This window comes from Pelophylax lessonae (genome assembly GCF_965119305.1).
Source record: "Pelophylax lessonae genome assembly, chromosome: 1".
NCBI classification, from domain to species: Eukaryota; Metazoa; Chordata; class Amphibia; order Anura; family Ranidae; genus Pelophylax; species Pelophylax lessonae.
The window spans coordinates 263,245,790-263,272,620 of record NC_138768.1 but is presented as its reverse complement, the minus strand read 5'-3'; the positions used below and the strand labels follow the sequence as shown (position 1 = coordinate 263,272,620).

General features: G+C 42.7%; 1 protein-coding gene across 1 annotated transcript in view; it reads left to right on the top strand.

Annotated features, from left to right (window-relative positions):
* LOC309554335 (septin-2A) overlaps window positions 1–26,831 on the top strand; it is a 219,879-nt gene that overhangs the window by 166,182 nt on the left and 26,866 nt on the right. The window contains exons 10-11 of the mRNA XM_082255992.1: window positions 3,535–3,618; window positions 3,733–3,790. Coding sequence (XP_082112118.1) covers window positions 3,535–3,618; window positions 3,733–3,790 — 142 coding nt within the window. The remainder of the gene's footprint in view (window positions 1–3,534; window positions 3,619–3,732; window positions 3,791–26,831) is intronic.

Genomic DNA, 26,831 nt, shown 5'->3' with positions numbered 1-26,831 from the left:
GCGCTGAGAAAATGTTGCATCTGTAAAGGAAACCATCGGGGTATCTTTTTTATTTTGGTGATGCTGTATGATTCATGTAAAGTAAGCAACCCGTGCTGTTTAAAGAGGGCCTGTGCGAAAATGGAAGGTTTAGTCCACCAGGAGTTAAAAAAAAGCGGTAAACATACCAAATGGGAATTCAGGATAAATCTTCTTATAAGTTGTGTTTTTTTTTTATGTATATATAAAGTTAATAATCGTTTTCATAATTATATAGACCAAGGAATGTGAATATAGGACATCTATAGATATTCTTCTAAAATGGGTAAAAAAAAAACTTTTTATTGTGTTATAGTTTAAATAAAAACTCCTCAGAAACCTGTGAGTGTATTAAAGTCACTCATTAGTTTTATGAACAACTACAGTGACCCCTACAGACCACCAAATTTACTGTCTAATAATTTATTCCGGAGTACCATCCACTCATTTGAAGTTTTCCTAAGCATTTTTAAATAAGTTATTAATGTATTTGAACTGTTTTGCTTTAGTTAAGATATATTTGCACAATTGTAAGTTTCCTCTAGGTGTTGTAAAGGAAATGTATGAGCTTGTGCAGGCTAGAACGTTACACCTTTTTTCTTTTCTCTGTTTTGTTCTGCTTAGTAGACAAATAAAATGATTATTTCTCCATCGACTTAACTTTAGCACGTTTGCTTTGCGTTTACATTTTGGGAATATTTGGGTTTAATTAGTGCAAATTGATCACAATAATGTACACTTGCCATCCTGATAGGCTACATTCACATTTGAGCAACTTGGAAATGCATTCTTTGCTTCGACGCTTGCCGTGCCATTATTTCCTAATGGCACCCCAAAACGCGGGTAGCAGTCGCATGTTTTCTGTGCGACAAAATGCACATCACCAACGCGATCGGCTCAGTGCCAAAAATTAATACTTGAGCTGCTCTGGCGTGTTTGTAGTGCAACAGGCAGCCCATTTAGGTCAATGGGTTGCCATGCAAAAAACGTGCAATACGTCTCTACACTCAGATGTTAATGTAGCCTTAAAATTTTTTCGGGTAAAGGTTACTAAAGTGGAAGTAAAACCTTCATGGAAACAGCTTCCATAATAAAGTGCACCATACATACATGTTATCCATTGTAGCAAAGTCCACTAAAGCATTCCCCTTACTAAATATCCACCAAGTTTTAGGCAGCTGACGCATACCTATGTGTGCCCAGAATGTCCAGCATTCCCGGGATCTTTGTTGTGCCAGGGTCTGCAGAGTGCTTGCTGGTGTGAGATCAGCCTCTAGCTATCCCACAGGTGCTTGTGATTTTTCATCTGTGGTTGGTAAAAGGAAATATGAAGTAAGTAGGTGTCTGCAAATAGCCACAATGATGCCAGTTTCAGTGCTCAGATTAATACAGCCGGCTGTATTGGACAGTAAGCAGACACACATTGCTGTATTCACCATTTGTAAAACATCTGAAGAGCGTTTGGAAAGAGGTTTATAGTTCTAATTGGCAGTGCAGGGCAAAGTTTGCTTCTGGTTAAAATACAGTTCAAGGGAAACACTGCAAATTTGGCAGTACACACATAACCTTTAAAGGAAGGATTTCCTTTTGATGAAAATGTTGGCTGCCTGGCTGTCATGCTGATCCAATAGCTTTGGTATTTTCTCAGCATTGTCCCAAAACCTGTATTTAGCTTAGGAGTTTGACTTTATTCTGACTTTTCTGTATACCTTTTGTATATCTCAGACTCGGAGACAGACAACTAGCATGTTCTGAATAGGTCAGCAGTGGCAGCTTTTATATTTCTCTAAGTGCAGGTGTCCTTTAGACTGGGCTCACACAAGTGCAATTTTGATGCGGGTTCCCCCACATCGCATGACAAGAGAGTGTGCCTGGCTCTCAATAGGGCCAGTTCACACATCTCTGTGGCTGTTGCGGAGTGGATTGCACAAGGGTCCTGTGCGTCTTTGGATCCATTTCAGGTCCAAAATTCAGGCAAAAATTTGGGCCTGATTCGTCCCTATTCTCTGTTTCAGGGACAAACCAGGCCCTGAGCTAATGTGTTCTGACAGGGGGATGGCCCTCCCACCAGAACTCTCCGATCAGTGCTCTCAGCCAATGGCTGGTCAGCTTCTGGTTTTCCAGCATACTCGAACGTCGAACGAGTGCCGTACACGGGCCGAATGATGCACGGTTTTTATTGAACCGGCCAATGACGGCCAGCCTCTGGCCCTTGTGTATGGGGCTTTTTTCTTACAGAAGATTTTGTGGGCTTACTCCACCCCCATCAATTGTCAGCCTTTGCAGAAAGCTGCAAATAAGTCTATCAACACTGCCCCACACAGCCACAAAGACCATCCACAAACATCACTAAAAGTCTCTGAGGGGCCAGGAAAAATGTCAGATGTGATATGTGGCACCTCTGAAGATCTTCCTCCCAGCATCCATCATAGTAGAAAGTTTGGCTGCTTGGCTTTGATGTCAGTCACTGTAAAAAAGGATTTCAGAGGAATTAAATTGTATAGTTTTAGAATTTTCTGGTGTGGGAGAGTAAGTTATGAAAGAAAAGTTAGTAGTTCTTTTTAAAAAAAAAGAAATGTTAGTTTGTTCCTAAAGTACAACTTTAAAACGTTCATCTAAAGCTGATCATATTACATAAAAAGATAGTTGCACCTATCTTTACACTGTGCATAAAAAAATAAGTTGATAGTACACATAGTTTCCATCCATGGCAAATAGCGCGGATGGACAAATCTCTCCTGCTGGCTACTGTTTTCTGACAAGATGGTTCCAGCAGCAGTCAGAATAGTGAAACAGTGCTTGCATCTGATTGAATGCAAATGCTGTTTGATCAACTACTTTCCACAGCCAGGTGGTACCAACAGGGGCACCAGTGAGTCAAATTTTGTCTGATTGTAACATGAACCACCTGCAATTCACACCTGGGCGTTTTTGAGCGTTTTTCAGCTCCTAAAACGTTCCAAAAGGCCCAACAAGTAAAACCCCATTCATTTAAATGGCCCCTGTTCACGTCTGAGCGTTTTAACGCCTGAAGCAAAACGCCTGTAGCTGAAAAAAGTACATGAGCTTCTTTTTGGGCTGATTACCAGCGTTTTTGATAGATGTCAATGCCTGCCTCCAAAAACGCCTGAAAAAAAAAAACGCCTGAAAATCGCGGTAAAAAACACGTGAAAACGCTACGCTCAAGTGTGAATGCAGCCTCAAACTGCATATGGAAGTCTTTACTTTTTTTTTTTCTCTCATTCTCTTACATGCAGTTGAGGTTCCAGTCACGTATTTCCAGTCAGCCTGTGTATACTTTCTATATATCTTTTGCAGTTATTTTAGTACTTGTTTATATACATATTGACAGAGGAACTCTGTCCAGCCTCTCAACCCTAACCCCTACAGTGCAATTGTTCCTCTCAGCAGGAAGCCATTCTTTCATGCTAAAGAAGTGTGGTCATTACGTTGCTCCTTTATCTTTTATAGTTCAGTGGCCAGTGTTTGAAAGCTGTGATGTTTTTGTCTCCACAGGACACACATGCAGGACCTCCAAGAGGTCACACAGGATTTGCACTATGAAAACTTCCGCTCTGAGAGATTAAAACGTACCGGCAAGTAAGTACACATCGAGCTTTTTTTTTTTTTTTTTTTTTTTTTTTTTATGTTTGAAGTTCATTGCTAGTCACAGCTTTGTGTTAAATATGTATTTTTTTTTTCTTTTTGCTTTAGGCCTGTTGAAGAGGAAGTGCTAGACAAGGACATGATTCTACAGCAAAAGGAGGCTGAGGTAAGCAATTACAGGAAAGTACAATCCCATCTGGAAAACCAATGGTAAATGTAGCACCTAGGTTACTCCCAAAGACACGTCGTTTCTGCTCCTGGCTTTTTTTTTGTTATGGGATTGAGTATACCTGGGTTCCCTGCTATGTTTAAGTTTTGCTCTCCCAAGTTTTATCAAGTCAAGTTTATTTGCAACCCAATAATATACATGCCTGATTATTCAGAAATTATTTATGCTGCTGGTACATCTTCACCGCCGCTTACACAAACCATGAAATTCAAAACTATCTCTGAGAGAAGAACTTTGCATGCTATAGACTGATTGGAAAAATATTGCAGTCTGCCACAGGGCCCTGCTGCAAGTAATTTTTCTAAATGTATGTAAAACTTCAATACATTTTATCTCCACACACATTGCTAAATACACATTTAAAATATTTTTATACTAAATACTTTACCTTCTAAATGATTTGTAATTTTGTTCAGTTAGTCTTGTCTTAAGATTTTCCATACTAGATCACATACAGTATCTCACAAAAGTGAGTACACCCCTCACATTTTTGTAAATATTTTAATATATCTTTTCATGTAACTAACAACACTGAAGAAATGACACTTTGCTACAATGTGAAGTAGTCAGTGTACAGCTTGTATAACAGTGTAAATTTGCTGTCCACTCAAAATAACACAACACACAGCCAATAATGTCTAAACCCCTAGCAACAAATGTGAGTACACCCCTAAGTGGAAATGTCCAAACTGTGCCCAAAGTGTCAATATTTTGTGTGGCCACCATTATTTTCCAGCACTGCCTTAACCTTCTTTGGCATGGAGTTCACCAGAGCTTCACAGGCTGTCACTGGAGTCCTCTTCCACTCCTCCTTGACGACATCCACGAGCTGATGGATGTTAGAGACCTTTCACTCCTCCACCTTCCGTTTCAGGATGCCCCACAGATGCTCAATAGGGTTTAGGTCTGGAGACATGCTTGGCAAGTCCATCACCTTTACCCTCAGCTTCTTTAGCAAGGCAGTGGTTGTCTTGGAGGTGTGTTTGGGGTCCTTATCATGTTGGAATACTACCCTGCAGCCCAGTCTCCAAAGGGAGGAGATCATGCTCTGCTTCCATATGTCACAGTACATGTTGGCATTCATGGTTCCCTCAATAGAACTGTATCTCCCCAGTGTCGGCAGCACTCATGCAGCCCCAGGCCATGACACTCCCACCACCATGCTTGACTGTAGTCAAGACACTTGTCTTTGTACTCCTCACCTGGTTGTTGCCACACACGCAGGACACCATCTGTACCAAATAAGTTTATCTTGGTCTCATCAGACCACAGGACATGGTTCCAGTAATCCATGTCCTTAGTCTGCTTGTTTTCAGCAAACTGTTTGCGGGCTTTCTTGTGCATCATCTTTAGAAGAGGCTTCCTTCTGGAACGACAGCCATTTAGACCAATTTTATGCAGTGTGCGGCATTTGGTTTGAGCACTGACAGGCTGACCCCCCCACCCCTTCAATCTCTGCAGCAATGCTGGCAGCACTCATACGTCTATTTTCCAAAGACAACGTCTGGATTTGATGCTGCGCACGTGCACTCAACTTCTTTGGTCGACCATTGCGAGGCCTATTCTGAGTGGAACCTGTCTTGTTAAACCGCTGTATGGTCTTGGCCACTGTGCTGCAGCTCAGTTTCAGGGTCTTGGCAAACTTCTTATAGCCTAGGCCATCTTTATGTAGAGCAAAAATTATTTTTTTCAGATCCTCAGAGAGTTCTTTGTCATGAGGTGCCATGTTGAACATCCAGTGACCAATATGAGAGAGTGAGAGCAATAACACCAAGTTTAACACACCTGCTCCCCATTCACACCAGAGACCTTGTAACCCTAATGAGTCACATGACACCGGGGAGGCAAAATGGCTTATTGGGCCCAATTTGGACCTTTTCACTTAGGGGTGTACTCACTTTTGTTGCCAGTGGTTTACACATTAATGGCTGTGTGTTGAGTTATTTTGAGGGGACAGCAAATTTACACTGTTATGCAACCTGTACACTCACTACTTTACATTGTAGCAAAGTGTCATTTCTTCAGTGTTATCACATGAAAAGATATAATAAAATATTTACAAAAATGTGAGGGGTGTACTCCCTTTTGTGAGATACTGTAGCAAGGTCAGTGATTTTACTTTTCACAACTGAAATGAAAGTAGTTCACCCAAAACCTAAATAACTCTAAATCTACTCGTAGCCACATTCTAAAACAAATCTTTCTAGCCCTGTAAAGAGGAAAGCGTTATACATACCTTTTCTGAAGCCGATCTTCTCTTACAGGAAGCTAATGGATAAATTCAGATATTTAAATCTATATAGATAGATTTAAAAGCACACTTAATACATTTCTGTTTCAATACATTTTTATTAAAGTGAGAATACATGTGTACATTGTTTGCAATCACTATGTTTCAATGATATAGTAAAATTGTTTATTTCAAACATGTAAAAAAAAAACAGAAAAAAAATCTATAATCATTCAGTAGTCGACAATCACAAAACAACTAGTTACAAGACAAAACAAAAAAACAAATAAAAATAATTTAGCTTACATATCCCTAAAGAAGTAGGAACAAGTACAAACTTATTTAATCCCACCCCTTCTCCATAATTAATAATGACCTATTTAGAGTCCCATCGCTATAAAGTTATACAATAATTAATTATTCAAATATATACTAATTACCAAAAATTGAACTACACAATCATACACATATATGCATACATACATGCAAACACATTTCAATTCAGGAGTATAATCGGAGACATTGAAATCTGTTGGGGCGAGGGTCATTTTCAGGAGGATCCACAAAGAAAGGTTTATTATGCAATATATAATCATGTATTACACTATCAATGCCATAAGATTTAGTATATCCTACCATCGGTAGTTAAAATTGTTGCTAACCATATTTTTAACTCGTAAGCTCAGGGTGGTATTTCTCAGATGTTTATTAGGGTGGGGGGTCACACCACTGTGCTTAATTAAGTCACCATTAAAGATGCTTAAAGTGCACAAAACAAAGGGTTTTGAGTGCAGTGTTAAAGGAAAAAAGTAGGAAGAAAGGAGGAGTTAAGGTAGGAAAAAGAGGGGGATACCAAAGAAACGCCAGTAAGCCAAATTGATTTCTGGTGCAATTAGGGGGCTTTAGGTTTAGCAGCGCTTCTTTTTTGGATGCCCTTCCCTAGTAAAGTATATACTAACTGATAAATATTAGTCCAAAACTTTTCATTTTAGGGCATTCCCACCAAATGTACATAAGGGTTCCTGGTAATTGGCATCATCAAAAGCAACAGTTGGAAGTTGTAGGCCTAAAGTTCAACGAGTGCTGGGGGACCATATCCCACCTCATTAGTCATTTGTAGTTAGACTTATTTGCAACTGCGCTTATAGCACACCATATTTGCATCTAGTTTTCCGAGTCCAGACCCCCTCCTAGATCATTTTCCCATTTCGTAATTGTGTGACTGCGGGGCCTGTCGTCCTAGAATGGTCTGGTGCCATCTGTGACACACCTCCATCCCAATATAAACAAAAAAAGAAAAGATTGGCCCAGGGGACTTTGAAACATGTAGCTTGTAAAAAGAAATAAATATGAGTATATAAAAAAAGTAATTGCAACCTTTATTGCAGTTTGTTGGAGTTTTGCGAGCTAACGCTCGCTTCTTCAAGAGTAGATGCATAGAAAACATATCTAAAGAGAAAAACATTAATATACTGGAGTACAAACTAAAAATTATGAAATAATTCTGTGAATAATCAGGAACTCCTTAGAGGGCCCAATACTCACAGGACAGTTTGGCTTGAGACGAAGGATAGCCTTCTGTAAGGTGGTGGTAGGATAGGTCTGACCCAGGAGTGAAGGGTCCAAGCGGGTGAAAGCCGACAAAGAGGCACATGGGAGTTGGGTGATAGGTGTGTAGGATAAAAAAGGTGTACCTTCCATATCGGTCATAAAAAATGTGAGTCATGACAGTATAAATAATATTATCATATGTATCTGAGTAATATGGTAATATGCTAGATACAGGAAGGACTAGTGAAGTAATGGCGTGAGTGACAAAAACATGAATAGAAACAATGAAAAGAAAAAGGAGGAAGTGATACAGACCTGTCACCAAAAGACTAGCAACCTTGCTGGGAAGAAAAATGTGAACATAGTGAAAAAGAAAAGTGCCAAGCACCCAGAATTTACGAGGAATAGAGAGAATGGGAAAATGAGTGAGCAAGTACCTACCATATTGAAAGAAACTGGTGACAAGAGGCAAGTGTGCAATTGATGAATAAAAAAGATTATCCCAACTGCCATCCTTCCCATAGGTGCCCTAAGCAGGCATGGTCCGTGGGACCCTAACATCATGTGGCAGGTGGCAAGTGACGGGTCAAGCAGAGATGGGGGAGAAGGAAGCGGACTTCCCCCAGCCACCCCTAGATGATTTAGCACGTATCGGCGTGATGACGTCATGTGCATGCGCCAAGCGTGCGGCATAACACTGATGTATAGGTGGACCCGCCTGTCAGAAAGGAAGGGCGGGGGCAGCAAGGGAGGAAAACCTCCCTCTTCATACATCGCAGCTCCTGGGACAAAAACATCCACCATTCCACCAAACAAAAAACCCATCAAAGGAACCAGACTGAGATGGAACACCCAATGTGAAGATATCACACTAGAATAAAAGAGTAGATAAAGAGTAGAAATGAAAATAAAAATGAACTAAAATGAAATGAAAATAAAATTAAAATACCAGCTAGGATGATATCAGACCATTATGGGCACAGATGGGTGTCGTCACCATATTTGCATCTAGTTTTCCGAGTCCAGACCCCCTCCTAGATCATTTTCCCATTTAGTAAGTGTGTGACTGCGGGGCCTGTCTTCCTAGAATGGAAGTGTATACCTTTGTGATAATGCTTTTAGCCATGGGGTCATGTAAACATATGTTCTCAAATGGTATGAGCATTTGTAGTGAAGTTGAGGACCTGGACATTTGGATGTTGACATATTTTTTTTATCTAAAGGTCGTGGAATAAATGTACACCTAATGATTTTAACGAATGCATAACTGGTGTAAGGGTGCTTTTATATCTCTGTGGATGATCAGAGTTTAAATAAAGTTAAATTCTGTTTTCTCTTTCGTTCGTTGACGGACATAGCTCCTGGTATTCATAACCATTGGTTTATACTGCTCCCTACAGGAGTAGGAAACTAGGCAGAAAGGAATTCTGGCTACACCCATGGGCAGTCCCAGGGGGTATACTCCCGCTCTCTGCTATAGCCACTATAGGACTTAGTTCTTTGCTGGGATTTTTGGTCCTGTCAAATTTTTTTTCTATTTAGATAGAAATTTTTTCTCCTGGATTTCTTCTGTGAGATCTACAGTCAACTGCCAGACTGGGCGATGGGCTGGATAATCTAGATCCAGTGGTCACCCCATACTGGCCAGCGAGAGTGCGCAGACCTTAGCTCCGCGCTAGGTCGGGCCGCGACATAGCCCCACTGGATGGAGGCTGGCCTGCGAGCTAAAAGCCTTGCGAGGTCGCACACAACTGGGTCTCGGCCTAAGTCGCATAGTTTCTCCTGGCCAACAGCCCCCCCATTTAGATGGAGAGAGGTCCTGCCTGGAGCGGTGCCTGCCTAGTTTCTGGTATGGTGAGTAGCTGTCTCCCCCTGGAGGGTTTTTGGGGTGGACAGGCACCGCAGGCACCCCCCCTTGCTGAGTCCCTCACCTGCCCTCCCCTCCACATACGCTGGGAATGTTTTGGGTGGTCTGGTGGCCACTGTTCCTGCGGTGAGGGCAGTGCGCCTACTAGCGATGGGGCCCGGGGGGGGGGGGGGTGACTGGGTGATCAACTGTGTGGGGGGGGGGGCTTGTCCCTAGTGGGGGCTTCTGCCAGGGCCCCCCATCCTGCCTGGATCTGTCCCTAAGGCCTGGTCTCCCTCATGGGGTCCCTGTTTGCCTCATGGTGCTGCCATTTTGTTGTAGCCTATGTATTCCTATACACGGCGGCCATGTTTGTGTAGACCGGTGGCCATTTTCCTCTGGTTTGCCATTGAAAATAGCGGCAACCATGACAATGGAGCCCTGTGAGCGGCGATTTCGGCGGTGGGAGCCCCCCCTCATCCCCTGGTGCTGACTTCTGGATGATTTTTCTTCACAATTGCTGCATGTGTATTGCATTATCCTGGTGGCTGCAGCCGCTTGTTGCTGCGGGTGGGGAGTCTGGTGGGTCCTCTCTCTACTGAGGATTGCCTGATGCTTGTGCCTGGCGACCGGGTGGTGCTGCCAGCGCGGTGGGGGTTATCCTTTAGCGGTGCTTTACACCTTTTGTGGGGTCCCCCTGGTGACTCATGGTGTCTTTGGAGCACATTACCCCACCTGATCCCCTCTCTGAGGCTATGGGGCCCTCTGGGTCCCAACCATCCAACCATGCACTGATGGCGGCCCTGGTGTCCTTTGTTTTCTGGGTGGAGGTAGCTTGCAGGCGATGGGCTAGCAAAAAGCACCCCCACCGACTTCCTAGGGCCTCATCTGTCTCATCAGATCCTGAATTTGATTTGGCCGCCATGGACTGGGGTCACCCTGCTGGGTCTGCAACCACGCGCCTAGAATCCTCTGATAGTAAGGATGATTCCTCCACGTCTGCGACCACGCTCGAAAAGGCGCTGGTGGATGTAGTGGTTGTATCTGTGCGTGAGACCCTAAAGATGGAGGATGCAGCTGAAGCTGCGTCCGAGGCGCAGGTACCCTTTGGCACTCACAAGCCATCTTGAGCTGCAAAGGTGTTTCCTTTCCCTACCTATTTTGACAGAATTGTCGCTAAAGAGTGGGGACAACCAAAGCGTCCCTGTGGGGTTCCTAAGTGCTTTACTAGGCGTTACCCCTATGAGGAGTCCCTTCCTAAGAAGTGGACTGTGCCACCGGTGGTGGACCCCCCCAGTTTCCAGATTAAACAAGGCAACCACTATTTCGGTTGTAGAGTCCCCGGCCATGACCTGGAGGGGGAACAGCATCCCCCTTCCTTTGTCGAGCTGGCGAACCAGCTGGTCCATGGGCTGCAGTTTATATGTAATGCCGCTTTGGATGCGGCTCCCCTGATGGCTCACCTCCCTATTTTGGCAGTAGTCCTTCGTCGTGTCTTTTGGTTCAAATGCTGGTCTGCGGACCAGATTTCTTAAAAAGGCCTTGACTGATCTTCCCTTTCAAGGAGATCGCCTGTTTGGAGCTACCTTGGATAACATCATTAAAGGTCTCACGGGGGGGAAGAGTACCTTTCTTCCGCAGGTTACTAAGGGCAAGGACCCTCGTTGTATACGTGGGCCCTCATTGTCTCATACAAAGTTTTTTTCGTCCGGTCACCAGGATTTCCTCCACTTTACCGTGGGAGAGGAACATTATCAGTTTGTGGTGTTACCCTTTGATCTCACCTCTGCTCCTCAGGTCTTCAAAAAAGTGTTGGCCACGGTGCTCAGTACCGCAATCCCCCGTTACGCCAACGGGGGATCGCGGTACTGAGCTACTTGGATGACCTCCTCCTGCGAGCCCAGTCTCCTACTGCTCTTGTGAAAAACTCTGAGGGAGTTCAGCTGGATTCTGAATTTTCAGAAGTCTGCTCTGGTTCCGTCCACAAAGCTGGACTATTTGGGTGTGACTCTGGACTCAGCCTTAGTTGGAGTGCTCCTTCCTCTGGAGAAACTCCAGAAATTTCAGGCTGCAATTCGTCTCCTGCTGTCCACCAGATGGTCATTCCTCCAGACTTGCAATGCGGGTGCTGGGCCTGATGGTGTCTACCTTCTAGGGGGTTCCGTTTGAAGAGATCCATACGAGGTCCCTGCAAAGGGAGATTCTTTCCAAATGGGACATGACTCCACAGTCTCTGGACAATCAGATCCGGTTGAGCCGGGGAACAAAGGAGTCCCTGATATGGTGGCTTCGTTCTCTGGCGCTTTGGCTAAGCAAATCATTCCTCCCCTTATATTGAACAGTGGTCATCACGGGTGCCAGCCTGTCCGGCTGGGGGGGTGTCCTCGGCAAGCATTCTGCTCAGGGGATCTGGACACTGGAAGAGTCCAGACTACCGATCAATGTCTTGGAACTCCGAGCGATCAGACTGTGCCTAGACCATTGGACGGATCGTCTTCAGGGATGTCCAGTGCGCATTCAGTCGGACAATTGGCCATGGCTTATGTCAATCACCAAGGGGGAACAAAAAGTGTCCTGGTGGCTCTGGAGGTAGCCGGCATTCTAAGGTGGGCAGAACGTTTTTTCCAGGGCTCTCCGCCGTACACTTTCCCGGTGTGGAAAACTTGCAAGGTGGATTACCTCAGTCGGCAGGCGTTGGACCAATTGGAGTGATCCCTTCAACCGGAGGGGTTTCATCAGTTGTGTCTCCGGTGGGGTATCTCCGAGGTGGATCTGTTGGCATCTTGGCTCAAGCGAAAGATGCAGAGGTTTGTGGCTTGGTCACGGGATCCTCTGGCAGACGCTGCAGAAGCGCTTGTGGCCCCGTGGGGGGGGTCAGTATCGTCTGAGTTATGCCTTCCTCTCAAGCTTCTGCCAAGACTTCTATGCAGGATTGAGGCCGAAAGGATTCCGGTCATCTTAGTGGCTTCGGACTGGCCTCACCAGGCTTGGTACGCTTATCTGGTGCAGCTGGTCGCCGACGTTCCTTGGAAGCTTCTTCTCAGGGAGGATCTGCTGTCCCAAGGACCAATCTTCCATCCTGCTTTACAGTCGCTGGCTTTGACAGCTTGGCTGTTGAACGCCAGGTGCTGATGGATAGAGGTTTATCTGAGTCTGTGATTCCAACGCTGTTAAAAGCTAGGAAATCTACCTCGTATATTGCGTGTTGTCTCTTGAGGTTCATCCTTGCTCCTCCTTGGTGGCTCGGATTTTGACTTTGCCCTTCCTTCATCGGGGGGTTGAACAGAAGTTAGCCTTGAGTACCATCAAGGGCCAGGTGTCGGCTTTGGTAGTCTTATTCCAACAACCCTTGGCCACACACTCCCTGATGCGTAACTTTCTTCAGTGTGTCCGACATTTGGTTCCTCCAGTGCGGTCTCAGTTGCCCCCTTGGGACCTCAATTTGGTGCTTTCGGTCCTCCAGAAGCCTCCCTTTGTGAATCTTCGGGAGATACCCTTGCTTACGCTGTCTCAGAAGGTGGCCTTTTTGGTGGCTATCACCTCTGCCTGCGGGTTGTCGGAACTGGTGGCGTTATCCTGTCATTCACCTTATTTAGTGATTCACAGAGAGAAGGTGGTTCTTCGCCCCTGTCCATCATTTCCTCCCAAAGGTTGTCTCTGATTTTCATTTGAATGAAGACATTGTGTTGCCTTCCCTGTGTCCCACCCAGGCCAAAACATCAGAAGGAAATTGCCTTGCATGCCTTGGATGTGGTCCGGGCAGTTAGGGTGTACCTGGCAGCTATGGAGTCTTTAAGGAAGTCAGACTCACTATTTGTGCTTACGGATGGGTCTTGGAAATGGTTGTCCACTTCCTCTGTGACCATTTCCAGATGGATCAGACAGACTGATCAGCAGAGATATCCCCCACTGTGCAGGCAGATCTGCTCCATGTATTTTATATATATATATTTTTTTTTTCATATATATATATATATATTACAGTGGGTACGGAAAGTATTCAGACCCCCTTAAATTTTTCACTCTGTTATATTGCAGCCATTTGCTAAAATCATTTAAGTTCATTCTTCTTCCTCATGAATGTACACATAGCACCCCATACTGACAGAAAAACACAGAATTGTTGACATTGTTGCAGATTTTTAAAAAAAGAAAAACTGAAATATCACATGGTCCTAAGTATTCAGACCCTTTGCTCAGTATTTAGTACAAGCCCCCTTTTGATCTAATACAGCCAGGAGTCTTTTTGGGAAAGATGCAACAAGTCTTTCACACCTGGATTTTGGGATCCTCTGCCATTCCTCCTTGCAGATCCTCTCCAGTTCTGTCAGGTTGGATGGTAAACGTTGGTGGACAGCCATTTTTAGGTCTCTCCAGAGATGCTCAATTGGGTTTAAGTCAGGGCTCTGGCTGGGCCATTCAAGAACAGTCACGGAGTTGTTGTGAAGCCACTCCTTCGTTATTTTAGCTGTGTGCTTAGGGTCATTGTCTGAGGTCCAGAGCACTCTGGAGAAGGTTTTTGTCCAGGATATCCCTGTACTTGGCCGCATTCATCTTTCCCTCGATTGCAACCAGTCGTCCTGTCCCTGCAGCTGAAAAACACCCCCACAGCATGATGCTGCCACCACCATGCTTCACTGTTGGGACTGTATTGGACAGGTGATGAGCAGTGCCTGGTTTTCTCCACACATACCGCTTAGAATTAAGGCCAAAAAGTTCTATTTTGGTCTCATCAGACCAGAGAATCTTATTTCTCACCATCTTGGAGTCCTTCAGGTGTTTTTTTAGCAAACTCCATGCGGGCTTTCATGTGTCTTACACTGAGGAGAGGCTTCCGTCGGGCCACTCTGCCATAAAGCCCCGACTGGTGGAGGGCTGCAGTGATGGTTGACTTTCTACAACTTTCTCCCATCTCCTGACTGCATCTCTGGAGCTCAGCCACAGTGATCTTTGGGTTCTTCTTTACCTCTCTCACCAAGGCTCTTCTCCCCCGATAGCTCAGTTTGGCCGGACGGCCAGCTCTAGGAAGGGTTCTGGTCGTCCCAAACGTCTTCCATTTAAAGATTATGGAGTCCACTGTGCTCTTAGGAACCTTAAGTGCAGCAGAAATCTTTTTGTAACCTTGGCCAGATCTGTGCCTTGCCACAATTCTGTCTCTGAGCTCTTCAGGCAGTTCCTTTGACCTCATGATTCTCATTTGCTCTGACATGCATTGTGATCTGGAAGGTCTTATATAGACAGGTGTGTGACTTTCCTAATCAAGTCCAATCAGTATAATCAAACACAGCTGGACTCAAATGAAGGTGTAGAACCATCTCAAGGATGATCAGAAGAATTGGAAAGCACCTGAGTTAAATATATGAGTGTCACAGCAAAGGGTCTGAATACTTGTACCATGAGCCATATATATACCACGTGATATTTCAGTTTTTCTTTTTTAATAAATCTGCAACAATGTCAACAATTCTGTGTTTTTCTGTCAGTATGGGGTGCTATGTGTACATTCATGAGGAAGAAGAATGAACTTAAATGATTTTAGCAAATGGCTGCAATATAACAAAGAGTGAAAATTTTAAGGGGGTCTGAATACTTTCCGTACCCACTGTGTGTGTGTGTGTATATATATATATATATATATATATATATACCCCCACTGTGCAGGCAGATCTGCTTGGCAGAGTCTGCTCCATGTTTTTTATATATACAGTAAACCCCCACTCCATCGCGGTTCAGTTTTTGCGGTCCCGGTATATTGCGTTTTTTTTTTTTTTAATGTTATTTTACTATATAAATCATTAAAAATGAAATATTTTTGTGTTTTCCATAGCTCCTGCTATGTCTCTCAGTATCTTTTATGTGTTTAAATGAATTTCTATTGTTTTAAAAGTGTGTTTAAAGACCTTAAAATGCTTTTACATGTACAGTGACAGTAAAAAAAACATGCCTACAATGCATTTAATAGGGTTTTTCTATTTCGCGGATTTTCACTTTTCGCGGCTGGGTCCGGAACGTAACCCCCGCAATGGAGGGGGGTTTACTGTATATTTTTTCAAATATATATATATATATATATATATATAGATAAGATAGATATTTTTTTTAGGGGGTCTTTGGTGAGATATTAGAGGTCTAAACAGACCCCTATATCGCTTTTTTTTTTTTTTTTTTTTTGAGACGAGAAAGGGCCCTAAGAAAGTCCCTTTCTTTGCAGCACTTTACATGAATGAATGAGTCTGTATAGAGACTCCTTATCCATTCATAAACTGACAGCTGTCAGTGGACATAGGAGCCATTGGTAGCAAAGGCTGCCTCGGTCCACTGTGCTACAGGGAGGGGCTGGTAAACATATATGTTTTCCAAGCCCCAGTTTCACCCGCTCCCCCCCCCCCCTTCCTCCTCCCCCATGCTAAGCCTGACAGTCCGCTGGAGTGCTGGTCAGCAGCTGCAGGCGGCGAGAGGGGTGGATGAATCGGGGGGGGGGGGGCAGTGGGAACATGCTGAGATCCCCTCTAAGCCCCTACAGCACCTGAAGCCGGTGGGAGTGGCAGAGGAGGGATGCCAGCTTTTAGAGGTAGCTGCAGGGATTGGCTTTTGGGGGGGGGGTGGAGGGAATCTGCTGGGGGGACAGTAAAAGCGGCAGCATGGGGGGGGGTTCAGTCACATTTTAGGGTAATAACTCCATTCAGTGGATTCTGCTGAATAATTCTGAATTCTGGTATAAGTTCATGGTCATTGAAGTGGCCATGAGCTTATAGGAGAGGGAGAAATGAGGTTGGTATGGCCTACGGACCTAGCCAGTTGCAAGCAGTGCTGTAGGGCCGTACAGACATGGTAATAAAAGGGTTAAAGCAGTTAGTGTTTCTTAGATTCCATCAGCAGCTTAGTGGATGATTTTACATATTACCTAGAGTTTTTGATCATATCCTGGATCTTGTTGTGTTTAATCATAGATACTTCAAAGCTCAAATTTTAATTTAAGAATTATACAAGAAAACACTGTACAGGTTTAAAATTGCCTTACATTTACTTCTGACTAATCAGTGGATTATATGAATGTTTTTTTTTTCACCAGTAGGTGAATACATTTGCTTTTTGGAGCATTTCAGTTTGGTCCAAATGGCTGATATAATAAAATATTTCATTTTTTTTTATTTACCCAATTGTAAAAGTACAGTATGTAGCAGGCTAATGACTGGTACACCCAATCAGAAAATCAAACAAAAAATACCACTTTTGAAGCGATCAAACAATAATCTGTCTGATCATTAGTATACAGCTTTCGAGAGCCGATCATGATAGTTCATCCGAAATTATCCGAAGGGACGAAGCCGAAAATTTTTCTTGTAGGATTTTTGTTTACAATACAATACATTACATCACTTCCGAAGTTGTATTTTGTCCTACAGAATTTTCCTAAGTTTAGTACCTCTCTCTCCAAAAAAAAAAAAAAAAAAAAGGATGATCATTCGTCCGATATTCTCAGTGTGTACCGAGTCTTTAGGTCCCTTTTGTGTAATTATGATTGCATGCTGGGAGTAGTAATTTACTGTAATGGTATTCCTCCACAAGGGGGAGCTGTGCTACCATTAATTATGAGAGAAGATTTAAAAAGGTTAGAACTATCCGACTTAGTTGAAACCGTAATCGGGGCCCCCCAGTGTTTGTGTTCCGTAGGCATTTTCCAAGCAATTATGTAGACTGAACAGTTAATAGTTCTCTAAAGAAACCACAACAAATTAGGGGCACCTAAGTAAATTAGGTGCCCTTAATTTACTTGAGCACCTGAGCCAAAATGCATGCGTTCACAAGAACAGCTGAATTGGAGCCTGTTGTCTGATATGGGGAATAGAAAAACTTTTTAGTTTGTAAATGGTTTGTTTTACTGTCAAAATTTACCTTAGATCAGAATATCTCTTTTTTTTTTAATCACAGCACCTGTTAAAAATGTCAGGGCACCTCAGTTAAAAATGTCATTAACCATCATTGGGAAACCTGAGCCTAGGATAATGTACACAACCGCCCTATTCTGTCAGGGATGAATGAGACGTTTAAAATGGAGCTCTTCGTCCACAGCCCTCAGTTTCTTCCTGTACTTGCCCTTTAACAGATTGCACAGACTCGATCCAGCAAGCTATACCTTCATGGGCACCTAAAATTAAGCACCCATATTGCCCCTAGAGAGTGTGTGTAGTGGCAGCAATAGCTTGCAAGCTCATTTGGGGTGTGGGTGTGGTTGCAGTTCCAGTTTGCCAAATCTTTTACCATCATATAACAAGGCAGTAGGTTGTAGCTTAAACATCAAACCTATGAAAAAAAAATGGATTTAGCTATCATTAGTGCCTTGCAGTTGGTAATGCAACATTCTTTGATATTTCTGTGGTAATCTTGTAAATTTTTGGATATTTCCTCTTCACCTCTCATATTGCTAGCAATAAAAACAGGTATAAACAGGTGTTTATACCCCTTTACTATGTAAAAAAAAAAAAGTGCAAATACTGTACATGGGTATTCTTGTGTGGGTGTTAAGTTCTATTTTTAACTAAGTTGACACTAAAAGTGGTTGTAAAGGGTTAAAGAGGTTAGGAACCCCCGAGTACTGTTTGTACCTATAGGTAAGCCTATAACAAGGCTTACCTATAGGTACTGTAAATATCTCCTAAACTTGCACAGTTTAGGAAATATTTACATTGCATGCAGCCAATGATGTCCACATGTGTACGCGCATGCGTACTAAAGAAACAGCCGCCCGTGCCGGTTCTTCAGAGCCCTGTGCCGTGACCAGCGGCTCCCGCGCACATGTGAGGGAGTAATGTCATGCGGCTCCTGCCAGTAGCATAGCCGGAGTCCGCAGACCCAGAAGGAAGACGGGTGAAGATGGATGCGGCCTCCATCGGGCACTACGTGGGCTTCAATTGCTGGTAAGTGTCACGTAATCTACTAGTATGCGTTGCATACTAGCACGTTAGGCATTTACTTTGCAGGTAACCAAAAATATTTTTTTTTTCCCAGGTTTTACTTCCTCTTTAAGATAAAAAGCCTTCTGTGTGCAGCTTCTCCCCCTCAGCCCCCCTAATACTTACCTGTGCCCCCTCTCTATCCAGCGAGATCCACAAGTGCATCAGTCATCCGGGAGTCTCTCTCCTGATTGGCTGAGACACAGCAGCAGCGCCATCAGCTTCCGCTGCTGTCAATCAAACTCAGCCAATCGGGAGAGAGAGGTTATGGGGACCAAACAGCAGCTCTTTGTCTGAATGGATACACAGAGCTGCAGCTTGGCTCAGGTGCCCCCATAGCAAACTGCTTGCTGTGGGGGCACTGAACAGGAGGGAGGGGCCAGGAGCTCCAGCCAGGGGGACCTGAGAAGAGGAGGATCAGGGCTTCTTTGTGCAATACCACTGCACAGAGGAGATAAGTATATCATAGATCTAAATATTGCTGCACTAATAATACAAATATAAATAAGTAAAGTAAAAAAATATTAAACTTAATATATGTGAAGCAGCTACACAAATGATCTACTGAAAAAAAAAAATAATAGCAATAAAAGGGGAGGTGTAGCGCTAAATATGAACAGTCCATCAAAGGATAATAAAAGTCCAAGTAAAAACTAAAAACATCACACCAGCAGCCTTGATAGTGAGGAGAAAAAGTGAATCCATCACAGGAAAAAATCTGATATGCCCTTACCAGACCTATAGACCTGAATAGGTCTTAGAAGGCAAAACAGCAGATAATACCGTGGATCTGAGACAGATTCTTCACACTCCTTACTGGATACTGTAAAACCACTTGCCAATCTTAAATTCTCACAAATACATAAAAAAACACTTGCATGAATGTCTATGCAAGTCGCTCCAGGTCGCCCCGAAATAGTACAGGAACCTTTTTCTAAGTTTTTCTTACGGTTCCTGTAACACACAATGGACCGTGACGGACCGTGACTTGTCAGGCTGACAAGTCGCCTGACAAGTCGCGGTACTGTGAATGGACACTAACATGTTTGTTATTTTTAAAGAAAAAAAAAACAAGACTTTACAATCACTTTGACCACCTGACCTACGGAAGATTTACCCCACTTTATGACAGGCAATTGTTTGTGATACATCACTGCGGTACTTTAACTGACAATTGTGCAGCAATGCAATGCTGTACCCAAATAAAATATATGTCCTTTTTTTCCCCCCACAAATAGAGCCTTCTTTTGGATGTATTTGATCACCACTCTGGTTTTTTATTTTTTGCATTATAAAAAAAAAAGACAGACAATTTAAAAAAAAAAAAACTATTTTTTACTTTCTGCTATAAAACCTATTCAATAAAAAAATAGAAAAAATAGAATTTATTTTTAAATCTTGGCCTATATGTATTCTGCTACATATTTTTGGTAAATAAAATTCCAATAAGCGTATATTCATTGGTTTACAAGCTGTGGGATAATATTTATTTTTACTTTATTTTTTTCACTAGTAATGGTGGCGATCAGTGACTTATAGTGGGACTGCCATATTGCCGCGGACATTTTGACACTGACACTTTTTTGCCATTTTTTAGGGGCCAGTGACACTAATACAGTGATCAGTGCAAAAAAAAAATATGCACTGCCACTGTACTAACAACGCTGGCTAGGAAGGGGTTAACATCAGAGGAGATCAAAGGGTTAACTGTGTATCTAGCCAGTGTTAATGTGTGCTGTGTGAGGTGCTTTTACTAGGTGAAGAGATGGACAACCCTGCTTTGCAGGGACACAAATTCCATCTCTTCCTTCCTGTCAGAACGGCAATCTGCCATGTTTACATAGATCGCCTCTCTGCCGAATGATTGGCGGGTGCCAGCGGACATTGGGTACCGTGCACCTGCCGATCAGCTTCCGCTGTGTGTGCCCCCTACCCGGAGGTGTCAAATCACGCATGTATATGTGATCTGGCGCACAGGTGCCTCCCTGTAGCAGTAAAACTGCTATAGGGCAGACATTAAGAGCTTAATAAAGTGAGAAGTACACTTTTTGTATAAGTAATGCAGTTCATTTCAGAGAAAGGAGTTGTGTAAATGTTTCATTACATACCCCTAGATCAGGGTTTCTCAACCAGGATTCCGTGGAACTCTAGGGTTCCTCCTGAGGTTGCTAGGGGTTCCTTGAGCAATAGGCAATTTCTGCCTCTCAGATAAGTTCCCAATGACACTATTGTTCCTTTTAGCTATCTGTAAGAGGGTAATTCTTTCCAATGATGACAAGAGTAAGGAGCATTATTCCCACTGACTGTCACACTGTGTCCTGAGTTGTAGATTTTTAATTTTTAGCAGGGGTTCCCCGATACCAGAAAATAATTTCAAGGGTTTCTTTGTGTTGAAAAGATTAAGAGCCTATTCACACTAGCGCGACTTGTGAGGCAACTTGTGTTGCCCCAGGTAGCTTGACATAACAAAAGCAATGTTAATCAATCAGTGCCGTCTTAATTGGCACTACTGAAGTCGCTCTGACTTCAGAAAAGGGTCCTGTACTACTTTGAGGCGACCTGTGATCCGACCGTCCCATATACTTCAATGGGAGTTGCCTCCTTATCTTAATTGACAGGACTTGTTATCAGACTTTCCAGGAAGAAGAAAGAGATTAGCCAGGCATTCCCCACAGACAAAGTCGCCTGTCTATTCAAAGTACTCTTCCAAGTCTCTTCCAAGTCTCTTCCAAGTCTCTTCCAAGTCTCTTCCAAGTCTCTTCCAAGTCTCTTCCAAGTCTCTTCCAAGTCTCTAAACAAGTCTCTTCAAGTCACGGGGCGACTTTCTGGTAGTAGTAGTAGTAGTGTGAACCAGCTCTGAGAAAGGCTGCCTTAGATGTTTATAAACATATTTAAAGTGGAGTTCCGGCCTCAAAATTTTTTTTAAAATAAAAATACCCCCGGGACAGTCATGGCTAGTGCATTTCAGCAATGATAGCCTCTGAACTGTCCCCGGGTTCACTTACTATTTAGAAGAAATACTTAACTTGAAAATGTCTTGTCCAGCGCTGCCATCTCAGGTGTGGGCAGCTGAAGCCGGAGCATCCTCTTCGGTGACGTTGGAATCCCAGAATGCCCTGCACTGGCCCTGCTCGTCACTTCTGGTGCAGGCGCGTCATCCCTTCACAGCTTCTGGGTATGCCCAGAAGCTGTTTAGCAGGGAATGACGCGCCTGCACTGGAAGTGACGAGCAAGGCCGGTGCGGGCGCATTGACTCCTGGGAGCGATGACGTTCGGTTCCCAGGAGTCAATGCAAGCAGGAAGTCACTGCGCGGGCGCAGAGGGAGGAAGTGGAAGGAAGGTAAGTATATTTTCTTGAAAAACAAGGTAAGTAAAGCAAAACAAAAAAATCGCGACTATCCAATTCTTTTTCAGGTTACTTGGAGCAAGCGGATGTCAAATTTTCGTTTTGAGGCTGGAACTCCACTTTAAAACTTATCAAATGTAATATATTGAAGTCTTCATTCTCTCCTCCACTATACAGTATCTATGGAGGGAGCCATGGTTATCACATAGGCTGGATTAGAAATATGGCTGCCCTTTTTCATCTCTATTATGTAGGAAATGGGGAGAGTTGTTTAGAGATGAGATATTTTCTATTCCCTTTCATCTCATAGAACACTGCTTTCTGGTAAAATCAACAATTTTCTATACTTGCTGAAAATGTACTATAACAATACCAGTGTATGGCGCATTAAAGTTGTTAAAAAATGTGGCTGCCCCTATATAGGTGAACTAAACACCCTAATTATGCAAAATAAAAAAATGATGGCACTCACATACAGTAAATAAAATATAAAAAACAGCACCAATAGAATCACAGGATGCCTGCCGCCCAAAAGACGTTCTTATACTTCTTTTGGGCGACAGGCATCCTGCGATTCTATTTGCGCGTTTCACAATCCAGCAAAATCGCGCCACGTTTGGGGTGCCATTGGAAGTGAGGGGATCCGCACAGGCGTCCTGCGATTTGCTGTGATCCTGGAGGCCAAGGTGTAAATGCAGCCTAAAAAAAATGAATGAGCCATCACATATAAGGACTAATAAGCTGCAATATATTACATTTTGGGTTTAGTTATTATAAAGATTTCCACCCTGACTAGAGATAGCTGATAGCAGTGTTCAGAGGTAATAATGCCATTCTTTTCTAAGAGGTCTAAACAGAATGGGCAGTGACTGCAGTTAATTATTATTATTTATTTATTTTTTTTTTAATATACAGTACTAATGTTTGATTTCAGGAATATATTTTGCAATGTATTTTCCTTGGTTCATGCGCGTTACTCCTACCCAGAAATCTCAGTATGTTGATCTTGGCTGGAGCTTTGCACCATCCTTCTCCTTCTGTCATTGTCCAGGCCTAAGGTATTTTTAAACTTGCACAGCAGCAAACATCGTGGGAACATCCTGTTAGACTGTGACTCCTCCTTACTTCTCAAATACTTCCCTTAATGCTCCATGCCTCCCCAGACAGACACATCGTCTATCTGACTGGGAGTGACTCCAGTGACTTGAATTACTATCGATACAATAGCCTTCTAAAAATTTCACTTTTATCTTCTTGGGCTGTAATATAATGTCATGCTCAGCTAATAAAGTTTACCTTCTAATATAGGAATAGAGGCATTGGTAGAATACATTTATGTACTATACTGAAAATTCTAGATATATTAGACAATATTTGTTATTTTAAAATACAGTTTATTAACCACTTGACCTCCAGAAGTTTTACCCCTCTTCATGACCAGGCCATTTTTTGCCATACAGCACTGAGTTATTTTCATTGACAATTGCGTGTTCGTGTGACGCTGTACCTAAACAACATTTCTGTTCTTTTTCCCCCACAGATAGAGCTTTCTTTTGGTGGTATTTGATCACCTCTGGGGTTTTTATTTTTTGCATTAAAAACAAAAAAAGATTGACAATTTTGAAAAAAAAAACAAAGAAAAAAAAACAATATTTTTACTTTTTGCTATAAAACCTATCCAAAAAAATTTAAAAAATTGAATTTCTTCATCCATGTAGGCCAATTTGCATTCTGCTACATATTTTTGGTAAAAAAAAAAATCCTAATAAGCGTATATTGATTGGTTTGCACAAAAGTTATAACCTCTACAAACCATGTTCTTTTATTTTTCAAATTTTTTTTTCTGCTAGTAATGGAGACGGTCAAAGACTTTTAGCGGGGCTGCGATATTGCGCCAGACAGTCAGGACACTAATTGACATTTTTTGGGATTAGTTATACTAATACAGTGATCAGTGCTAAAAAATATGTTCTGTCACTGTACTAAGGACACTGGCTGGAAAGGGGTTGCCATTAGGGTCAGACAAAGGGTTTAATGTGTGTTTGACTAGTGCTCTACTACTGTGAGGGAGGTTTTGTACTAGGGTAATGCATAAATCGGTGCCCCTGCTTAGCAGAGACACAGAATAGAGATCTGCCTTGTTTATGTAGGCAGATCGCCGTTCTGCCTGTGTACCGAAGCATCGACAGGTGCCAGTGGACATAGAGTCCACCATACACACCGATTAGCTCCCACTGTGTCTAAAAACAGCGGGGGCGGACTGGCGGCGGCGCGCCCCTGACTCTGAAGTGCAGGATCACGTACTAGATACGTGATCATGCGCAGCAGAGCCACCTTGTCGCCGGATATTTACAGTATACTGTCTGCAAGCGGTTAAAATTAAATTATAAATTGTAACTGCTATTATGCAGCTGGAAGAGTATCAGGTTTTAGACCAGGGGTAGGCAACCTTTGAGACGTAGAGATCTACAGTACCTGAGATCACCAGGGTGAGGTGCACTTTTTAACTAGCAAGGCCTAACTAAATGGCAAGGAAAGCATAGAAAAATATATTAAAACATATGTCACTGTAAAAATATAAGTGTACCTTAAAAGTGGACAGTGTCAGTCGGGGGGTGGACAGTGTCAGGCAGAGGTTGATGTCCATAGAGCAGTGGATGGTGTTGGTAGGGCAGTGGACAGTGTCAATAGTTATTTTAACTTTTTTTTTGTTTTCTACAGTTTTATTTTTGTTATTTTTAATATTAACTACTTCCGGACCGCCCACCATGTATTTGGTTTTTCCAGTGGCGGATTTGCCACAGAATCGTTTTTATGGGCCGCGGGAGAGTAACCCACCCAACGCCCCCCCGCCACTTCCGTTTGTGTTTCCCACTTACCGGAGCCGTCGGTAGTGGGGAAAACGATCCGATCCCCTATGTTGCTGGGCAGGAAGTCGAGTGAGGGCAAGATGGCCCCCACTCGACTTTATGCCCTTGGAGGACCAGAGCGGCATCAAATGTCACTTCCGCCCAACAGCCTTAAAGGGCCAAATGTATTTTTTTTTTAATAAAAAAATGCCTTTTTTTTTTCTTTATTTTTTTTATTGCTTTTGAGGGTAAATGTGAGATCTGGAGTCAAAAAGACCTAAAGATTACCTGTCATGCTTATTTCAATTACAAGGGGTGTTTACATTCCTTGTAATAGGAATAAAAAGTAATCAAAGAAATTTTTTTTAAAGGGACAGTGTAAAAATAAAAAGTAACATAAATAAGAAAAAAATAAAAATTTAAAGTGCATACGCAAGTTGCATCAACATATGTAAACGGTGTTCAAACCACACGTGCGGTATCGCTTCGATAGCTAGAGCGAGAGAAATAATTCTAGCACTAGACCCCCCTGTAACCTGTAGAAATTGTTAAAGCGTCACCTATGGAGATTTTTAAGTACCAAAGTTTGTCGCCATTCCACGAGCATGCACAATTTTGAAGCATGTCATGTTAGGTATCAATTTAGTCGGCGTACCATCATCTTTCACATTATAGAAAAAAATTGGGCTTACTTTACTGTTTTCCTTTTTTTATTTAAAAAAGTGTGTTTTTTCCCAAAAGAAATTGCGTTTGTAAGACTGCTGAAATACGGTGGGGCATAAAGTATCGCAACAATCTCTATTTATTCTCTAGGGTCCCTGCAAAATAATAATTTATCTTTTTGTTCATTGACGGACACAGCTCCTGATCTTCATAACCATTGGGTTACAGTGGTGATCGAAAGTTTGGGCACCCCAGGTAAAAATTTGTATTAATGTACATAAAGAAGCCAAGGAAAGATGGAACATTACAGATTAGACATTCTTATAATATGTCAACAATAGTTCGCTTTTATTTTCATCATGTACACTTTCAAAATTACAGAAAACCAAAAAAATGGCATCTGCAAAAGTTTGGGCACCCTGCAGAGTTAATATCTTGTACTGCCCCCCTTGGCAAGTATCACAGCTTGTAAACGCTTTTTGTAGCCAGCCAAGAGTCTTTCAATTCTTGTTTGAGGTATCTTTGCCCATTCTTTACAAAAGTCTTTCATTTCTTTGAGATTTCTGGGCTGTCTGTCACGCACTGCTCTTTTAAGGTCTATGCATAGATTTTCAATTATGTTGAGGTCAGGAGATTGTGAAGGCCATGGCAAAACCTTCAGTTTACACCTTTTGATTTAATCCCCCGTGGATTTCGAGGTGTGTTTAGGATCATTATCCATTTGTGGAAGCCATCCTCTATTTAACTTCAGCTTTTTCACAGATGGCATCAAGTTACCATCCAAAATTTTCTGAAATTTTATTGAATCCATTTTTCCTTCTACTCGTGAGATGTTCCCTGTGCCACTGGCTGCAATACAACCCCAAAGCATGATTGATCCACCCCCATGCTTAACAGTTGGACAGAGGTTCTTTTCATTAAATTCTGTGCTCCTTCTTCTCCAAACGTACCTTTGCTCATTACGGCCAAAAAGTTTGATTTTAATCTAATAGGTCCAAAGAACTTGTTTCCAAAATGCATTAGGCTTGTCTATATGTTCATTTGCAAAGTTCAAACACTGATTTTTGTGGTGAGGACATAGAAGAGGTTTTCTTCTGATGACTCTTCCATGAAGACCATATTTGTACAAGTATCTCTTTATAGTGGAATAGTGTACCACAACTCCAGTGTCTGCCAGATCTTTCTGGAGGGATCATGCAGTCAAACGTGGGTTTTGATTTGTTTTTCTCACAATCCTGCGAGCTTTTCTGTCTGATATTTTTCTTGGTCTTCCAGATCTTGCTTTAACTTCCACTGTTCCTGATGACTGCCATTTCTTAATTACATTCCGAACAGAGGATATTGACATCTGAAAACGCTTTGCTATCTTCTTATAGCCTTCTCCAGCTTTGTGAGCGTCAACTATTTTCAGTTCCAGTTTTCTAAACAACTGCTTAGAAGATCCCATGGTGCTGATTGTTGGGGCAAGGTCAGATGAGTCTGGGCATTTAAAACCTTTGAGACTGACATCACCTGGTCTTCCCAGACGATGATTGAGAA